The sequence below is a fragment of the Diadema antillarum genome, unplaced genomic scaffold (assembly GCF_040938485.1).
Source record: "Diadema antillarum isolate AM-2024a unplaced genomic scaffold, OU_Dant_1.0 scf00000071, whole genome shotgun sequence".
Lineage (NCBI taxonomy): Eukaryota > Metazoa > Echinodermata > Echinoidea > Diadematoida > Diadematidae > Diadema > Diadema antillarum.
In genome coordinates this window covers 5,845,071-5,853,605 of record NW_027270960.1, presented here as the reverse complement: position 1 = coordinate 5,853,605, position 8,535 = coordinate 5,845,071, and the positions used below count along the sequence as shown (strand labels likewise).

At 40.1% G+C, this 8,535-nt stretch overlaps 1 protein-coding gene across 1 annotated transcript; it reads left to right on the top strand.

The window, feature by feature from the left end:
- Nucleotides 1–775: 775 nt before the first annotated feature.
- On the top strand, nt 776–5,871 carry LOC139716902 (uncharacterized). The gene is made up of 2 exons (XM_071628425.1): nt 776–790; nt 4,035–5,871. Exon 2 carries the CDS (start codon nt 4,046–4,048, stop codon nt 5,711–5,713), a length of 1,668 nt encoding a protein of 555 aa, XP_071484526.1. The 5' UTR covers nt 776–790; nt 4,035–4,045; the 3' UTR covers nt 5,714–5,871.
- The last annotated feature ends 2,664 nt before the right edge of the window (nt 5,872–8,535 follow it).

Sequence of the window (8,535 nt, the reverse complement as noted above, 5' to 3'; positions counted from 1 at the left end):
AATCACATTTGATCAATGGTAGGCCTGCTGTATAGAATAAGATAAAATCTACTAAGTAAATCTGTCACAGTAATCACAGGAAAAAAAAAATCTTTTTTAAAGGAATTTTTTTTTGGTAAAAGATTTGAGATTTACATTTTGGATATCACATTCATAGACTATGATTTATGAATCTATTTTTTTTTTTTTTTTGAGTGTTGTACAAAAACATTTTAATGATTATACACATAGAGAATGTACAGTAGAAAATACATGTACATGTAGTTCCCAAACATAGATTGCATGGATAAGTAGGATATAGAGAGGAGGTATGCAGATGATATTGTTATAGAAATTTATACGATTGCACACGTTTTGGTAGATGACAGCCAACATAATTTTTATCATTACACCATTCGTCGCATATTATATATCATACATGTTGCGTTCACCAGCAGGCATGATATTCTGTGAATTTGAATCTGATTTCAGATTTAATTTTTTTTTTTCTCAAGTGTGTACACAATTTGCTCTTGTCATGTATCAAAATCACCTCAAAATTTTCATTTTCGATTTTTTCAAAAAACCTCAATATGATCCCTGGCTCAGATAGTGTTTTTTTTTGTCAGATTCCCGCCTTAGATGAACCCCACCCCCAGATGTGCATGCTTGCGCAAGCGCAGAATGAGATGCGCACGCGTTGCCAGTTTTGCAGCCATCTTGGCTGCTTATGTTGCACGATACGTTAGTTGTAAGGAAGGACCGATGTGGAAAAAACTGCTTCACCATTGACGAAACAAGCTCCTTCCAGGTACTGTGTCATTTTTAATCTACTATATTGTTATTTATTAGATCCCAATGATATTCACAAATAATCCGTGTATGCTAAGAGTTGTACATTGACATCAAAATGATACTGCATGAGCGGCAACGCAAGATTAGAAGTTGCCGTTCGTTGCCGGTTAGATTTTACTCAAGAAATTGCACAGATTCGTTATAAATATTGCAATTGGTTCATCATTTGGTTATATTGTTATTGTGATAGATGGATCTCAGCGACATGCAGCGAAATAATCGCATCTCTCTGATGAAATAAGCATATATTTTGAAATAAATATAAGTGCCCCTTATTATTGTAGTCCCGCTCGTTGATATTGACGTAGTGCTGATGCGCGTACGCGTGACCGTGCTGTGTTGCAGTGTTGGTCAAACACTCGGCCCAGAACGATTTAATGATTTGCTGATTATCAGGGGCGGATCCAGGAATTCCGAAAAAAAATGGGGGGGGGGGGGGGGGGGGGCGTCAAAAACATTTCTGGTGCCAGTTCTGGGTTTTATCGGCTGACAAGCGGGGAAAAAATGCTTCAACACCACAGAGTAGAGACTCCAACCCCAAGGCCAACAAGCACCTTCTGATCTGGAGATTCTCCCGCCCGAAACCCCTAGCAAACGGGAGACTGCAAGTTCATGTGTGCAAAGCTCGAAGTTCCTAGGGTTTTAGATGTTCTCTGGTGCTATCTAAGGGTTATTTTGTCAACATATGATAGCAATAAGTAAGAAATCCTTTCCACCGGGAGACACAGAGCCAGGGCGGGGGAAATCAAATCTCAAACGGGAGAACGGGAGATTTTGCAAAAATGGGCTTTCGGCGGGAGATCTCCCGTCGAAAAAGGGAGAGTTGGAGTCTCTGACACCATTTCAGAGGTCAGTCACCTGGTCACCCCAGTGCTCCAAAAAAGAAAGAAAGAAAAACACTTGAGCGCAATTTTCTGTTGCCATAATTCATAAATACAATCGACTGACAATATGAATTCTTCACAAATTAAAGGGGGAGGGGGTCGCCCGGTCGCACCCCCTTTTCTTTTCTTTTCTTTGTATTTCTTTTGTTTTTTAATTTAAAAAAGGGCAAGGGGAGGGTGGGGTGGCGCCCGGGCTGGGGTGCCCCCCCCCCCCCCCCCCTTTGTGTCCGCTTTAAATATGCCAAGTTATGGCTCATTATGAACATTAGATCCTCCATTGCATTGAATCGGGGTGCAAGAAAAGAAAAGGAAACAAAACAAAACTGAATTAAGGTTGCTGACTATACAACTGTATATCGATGCTGGGGTGACAAGACCTTGTATCTGCACTTTTGGTTAAAATGACGTTTTTGGATTAATGATCAAATAATAATGGGTTAAGTGATGTCCTGTCCAAATCCAAACTGTCTTACTCCAAAAATGAAGCCACCACAGCATGTCTAAGGAAAGGCTATCCCATTCCCCACAGTGCTTTGGCCGCCATGTTTTTTGCTCTCCTGAACATTTGACATTTTGTAGATACGAGGTCTTGTCGCCCAGCGACGATATGTGGATCTAACAACTTGATGCAGATTAATTTAGTACCCGTATATCAAATGAACATATAGACCCTCTATGCATGCATTGCCTAGATACAACTTGTACCAGTATATATTATTTAGGACTTTAGAGTCTAAATCTACCGCGGTTAGGCAATAGACAGACTTTTTCCTACTTAGTCATTGATCATCAATACCAGTAGGGGAAGTGTGGGAGAGTTGAGCCACTTTTTACATTTAGTGATATTGTTCAATAACTATACCCGGTACACAATTTATGGATTATTCGTTCGCTAGTATATACTACAACTATTCAGGCATAATATGATAGCCCAATAAGACACCTAGCACAAACAACTTGGGGGTGATACTTCAACAAAAATATTTTGTAAAATGGCTCAAGTCTCCCTTGATGTGGTGAGAGTTGAGCCACGGGGTTGGGAGAGTTGAGCCACTATGCTATAGGCCCTACATATCATATTAAGAAGTTCAGGCTTATAAAAGAAATGACTATGGAAACCTATCTAAGGAAAGATGGTGTAATGGTAACAGAGGGGGCGGGGCATCTGTTTGACTTACGGGTCATCGGATGGATAATGTGGATGTTGTTGGGGTCCACCTACGATCACATGATCAGGATTTCTAGATGCATTCTGATTGGATTTGCGTAAGAAGTCAACTGTTGGTGTTAGGAAGAAGAAACCGCCTGTAGGGCGTCACCCCTGGCGAGAACACCACATACCTTTCCAATATTCCTCACCTCATCCAATTGCAGACCAGTTTCTTTGACCAAAAAATGACACTCATTGAGCCACTTGAAGGGAGGGTTGAGCCACTTGAGGGCTGAGCCATTGGAATACAGGGTTTAGCCATGGCACAACTCTCCCTCGACACGTTGGCACAACTCTCCCCACAGTCGCCTTTTAAACTAACCCTCAAAACCTATGAAAGTGACCACACCAAACATGTTGAAATTTGCCCTAAGAAACAAATGATATACAGACTATCTGCTAATCAAACTGATTTGCACTTATCCTCTACCATAGGTGTGAGAGAAAACCACATATCTGACAAGTGGACATTCACTTTTGGTGACCAAAAATGGTTTTTCTTTGACTATTTTGTCATGCTTCGTCCAATGTCGCTGCCTCATACACTGGTATATAGTTAATCATAGGCATGAACAAGAAATGGCAGCAGCTGACTGCTATCAGTCATTATGAAGATGTGAGGTGGCCTGGATCAACTCTCCCAGTGGCTCAACTCTCCCACACTTCCCCTACATCAATATATATTTTTTTTTAATTCACCACCATTATTGTATCATTCGAAAGGGATCAAGAAACAGCTTAATTAGCAGTAGATATAAAAGAATGTAGAATTTTTTAATTGACTGTTAAACTGTCTTTTATTATTCAATATAATTAGTATTATTGTTTTTATTTATTTATTTTTATTTTTTACACTGGACCCTCTATTGTCATATTTGCAACCTTGACGGTGCTGTCATGAACCCTGACCTGATGACTCCAAATTACACAATAAAGAATCAAATGATTAAAATATGAATGTATTAATTATACTTTCAGCCCTGGCTTGAGAAGATACTGTAATGAATATGAACTGTGTCACAACCAAACTGATATTAGATTCAATCTCTTAATCTTGGATATACCAAGTCTAGGCAATTATATTGCATGTTGTCTTTCAATTTCAGTCTATTTCAGGATGGCAGATGATGAAGGCAGCCAAGTTGTGGCGGCAATTATGCAACTGGACAGTTCGGCCAAACCACAGCCAGTAGAGACCAAAGTTTTGAGTGAGGCCAATGAAGAGGCCACTCCAATGCCTGCAGCAGTGCAGCCAGTGGAAAACCAGGCCGGAGAAACAGAGGCTGGAACCTCAAATGGTGATGCAGCAGATCTAACAGCGTCTGTGAGAGTCTCGGAGATTGAAGAGCTTGGAGATGGTGAGAATATCAACGTAGATGGAGAGGTGCCTGAGGTCCTTAATGAGGAAGTAGAGTCTGTCTTGAAAACCATTCAGATCTTTGAGTTTAGTGGCGATGACCTGGTGCAAAAGGACCACATCGAGTTCCACGAGTTAGGCGGAGGAACAGACGACGAAGAGGATCTGGCATCCCTCAGTGAAAGTGACCTCACAGATGATTTTGACGAGGATATGCCATATCGCTGTAAGTTCTGCAAGAAAGCCTTTGGCTACAAGAGCAACCTGGTGCGGCACGAAAAGACTCACTCAAATGAAAAGCCGTATGTCTGCATGCATTGCGGAAAAGCATTTGCGCTGCAGTCATACTTGGTACAACATGAGCGTGTGCATCAGACAAACAAGGACAAGCCCTTCATCTGTTACCAGTGTGGAAAGTGCTACAGCGATCGATGGATGCTGCGGAAGCACGAGCAGTCGCATGCTGACTCAACTCAAGATGAACCGGGTGTATACAAGTGCAACTTTTGTGACCGCACATTTGAGCGAATCCGAAATGTCAGGCGGCATGAGAGAGTTCATAAGGGACAGACGGAGAGTAACACGTACAAGTGCAAGGTGTGCTCGAAGGAGTTTGCCACACTTAGCAACTTTAAGCGACACCAGAGCACTCATTCAGAGGAGAAACCATATACTTGCACGCGGTGTAATAAGTCGTTCACACTGATGCACTATCTCAAGCAGCACTTCAAAACGCACATTGACGACAAGGACAAGGTGAAACATATGTGCTCATTCTGTGGCAAAGTTTTCAGCGAAAACTGGTATCTGCGCAAGCACGAACAGACACATATGGATGACCCTGAATTCAAGTGCAAGTTCTGTAACAAGGTTTTCTCATGCATCAGTAACTTCAAGCGGCATGCCCGTGTCCACTCGGGTGAGAAACCGTTTGTCTGTCAATACTGTGGACGGGCCTTCTCTGAAAGTGGCACTCTCCGTCGGCACGAGAGAACTCACACCGGGAACAAGCCGTTTGTTTGCCAGTATTGTGGCCGTGGCTTTACGGTCAGCCATGCCATGAAGCGGCACGAGCGCACACACTTCGAGGAGAAGCCATACCGCTGCCAGATATGCGATCGCTCGTACACGGACAACAGCGCACTCCAGCGGCACGAGAGGACGCACCAGGATGAAAGGAAAGAGACCTTGGTGACAACGACAGCCCTCCAAGACCCCAGTGACATACTTCCGATCACTCAGGTTGTCCGTATTGTCCAAATGTCCAGCGGTCAAGAGGGGCAGGAACAGTCGTCAGGACAGGCAACACAGATACCAGAATACCAGGTCATTGAGCAAGTCTACCAAACAGCCCCTGGGGGCATTGTGCCCATCTCAGTACAGACAGTCTATGATGCAGGAGTTACAAATTATCTTCCCGCCCAATGAAATACATTAAATGAAATATAATGGTAGTCGTATAGCCCTCATTTTTCAATTCATTCTTCACTTGCAGGTACATTGTATATAAATTCTTCCGATGGCTTTTGCTTCTTTGAAGAAGTTTGTGTGGTTCAAATAGGCCTATAACACATGCACTTTAGGAAAATGGGGAAATTTAATTCAAATATAATATGATATATCCCAGACCACCCAATGGTCTTGTGAACTCTCAGTGTATGTTCCCCCTCCCCCCTTTTTTTTGTTGGAGCAAATTTGAGTTGGCTGGCCCGCACATTAACAACATGAGTGCAACCTGAAACTCCATTTGATATTTTTTTTAGTGGTTTTGATGTGATTCTTTTTTTTTTGTGGATGTAAACATGATCCATACTGAAAAATTTGATTTATGTGCATGATTTTTTTTTTTTTTTTTTTTTTTTTTTTTTTTTTGCATTTGACTGAGTAGGAGGAATTTTGCATGATTTTAATTCCCAGAAATCAAGTCATTTTATAGTGGTACATATTACAAGCAAAAATATTTGCATGCTTTTATTTGTGCGGTAGCTTCTGGTTGTGCTCAATGCACAGAAATTTCAATACCATGACAATTTCCACTTTTACAGTACTTAGTCTGCAGTGCTCAGTGCTCATTCATTATCAATGCTGTCCTTTTTGTATCAACACATCAGAAGCATGCACATCTTCTTTGATTAACTGATACTTGATGGGAGTGGTGTGCATTTCTTTTGTTTGTTTCTCTTTCTCTTTTATATCAGACTCACCATTGTCTTATGCATGTACTGAAGTGAAAAAAAAAAAGATTAAAGAGAACTACAGCCATGTATCTTTGGGTATTTTGACATCACTGGTTGTCATTTTGTAGATGGAATGAACAAATTGGATGTATGAATTGTAATACCTACATGGCTTGATATGAATGTATTATTAAATGCTTTAACATCACATCATAAAAAAACATACAAATTCTATTCATATGCCAAGTATTCTTGTACCATCATATCTCCCAATTTCTTCTCTCCCCCCCCCCCCCCCCCCCCCCCCCCTTCATGCGGTGGGTTTAAAAACAGGGATATTGACCAGGAACTCGCTGCTCATTAAAAGTTAATAGCAGAGCAATCATGTTTGGTCTTTTTTTTTTCAAAAGGTTTGTACTGCATTTAATTAATGCTGGTTCTAGATGGGCAGAATAGTTGTTGCATGCGTGCCTTGTTCACTTTGCTCAGAGGAATTTGGTTTAAAGGGACAGTTTCCATTGACGTGTGATACCTTGGTAGTATTTGAATAAAATAGTGCTTTATTTAAATGAAATAGTACAAAACTTGCTACACGTAGTACTGTATTTGAATTTAATTTTACTTGAAATTGACGGCATCCCCAGCATTATTTTTTTCAAAATACTTCCACATACACGGAGTGTATGAGGTGGTATAGGAATTGTGAAGCAGTTGAAGTCGAATTTGATGGACATTATGGCATTGAGGTGTAGATGTGGAGACCTGACTTTTGTATTTGCCATGGTAACCACAATTTTACCAAACCCTTGTGAAATGTATTACTTCCACAGCATCCAGACAATCAAGGTCAAATTTAGTTCATTTGTATGTACAATCTATAGGTGTAGATGTGCGAGACACCATTGTCTTGGTGTCATAAATAAGCAAGACTATAGCAACTACACATCTTTGTATCAAACTGATGGTGTGTATCAAACCCTGGTTCAATTCTTTTTCATAGGAGTCTGAGCTGCTGGAGCAAGGGTATTCTAATCACCTTCATTGATAATTCTGTTGGTTGTTGTTGTTTTTTTTTTTGGGGGGGGGGGGGGGGGCGGGGGGAGGTTCATTTTTTTTTCTTCTTATGTTCATGAAACAAATAAAGTCAAAGCTACTTTATTATCAAGTGTTTGAGTGAAACTTCACAGAGAGCATAGAGTAGACATATTGTCAGTAAGTCTTGCTATGTGACAGCTGAACAAAATCTTGCAGTAGTTGTTCTGGGCCCTGTTTTATGAAGAGTTAAAATTGATTATAATGTTGATTTCAACTGTAAGTCTATGGCAGTCTGTGTGGTAAGGAAATTTAAAATCCATTTATCTTTTGATAAAACATGGCCCTGACCATATAACTGGGATATTTGTTGTGTGGCTGTCCTTTTCTTGTTTGTACAGCACTTATTTCTTGAATTGTTAATTAAAAGAAAAGAAAAAGAAAAGCGTTCATGGTCTTAGAGTATTTTGACAACACTTTATCAATGAACGAGCAGTTGGAATTAGAAACCAAACAATTACATTTTGTTCTTTAGAAACATGTCATTAAACCTCACTGAATGTGTTAGATCTCTGACATAGCATTATTTGTTTTTCTGAAAAATAATGCAAAACAAGTGAACAAATCTGGTGATAGGCAATCTTTTGTTTGTTTGTATTGTTTGTTGTTGTTTTTGCACACCGGTTCTTTTGAGTAGAAAATTCTTAGAAGTTTTCTTACTATACCTTAGATATTAAAGTGACAAAGGTTTTTTGTTGCTCATGTGATATAGAGCATTCATACAGATATGAGGCTATTGTTTGAATTTGATCATAAAAGAGTAATTTTCCTTCAGGTAGAATCTTCTTTAAATTGTTGGCTGTCTTCAAAATGATCAGATGTCACTTTGAGTTAATGAAGCAATGCTCTGGAGAGACAGGAATGTCCTTTACCAGGAGTAGTGAAGTCACATGGATAGTGATGTAATATATTCATTCATTTGCTTGATTTTATTTATTGGGTATGAGCTTCAAATTCAGAGATACACATAATACACCACTA

Excerpts from the sequence above, each read along its gene's own strand:
- LOC139716902 (XM_071628425.1), top strand. The coding sequence starts at position 4,046 with ATGGCAGATGATGAAGGCAGCCAAGTTGTGGCGGCAATTATGCAACTG.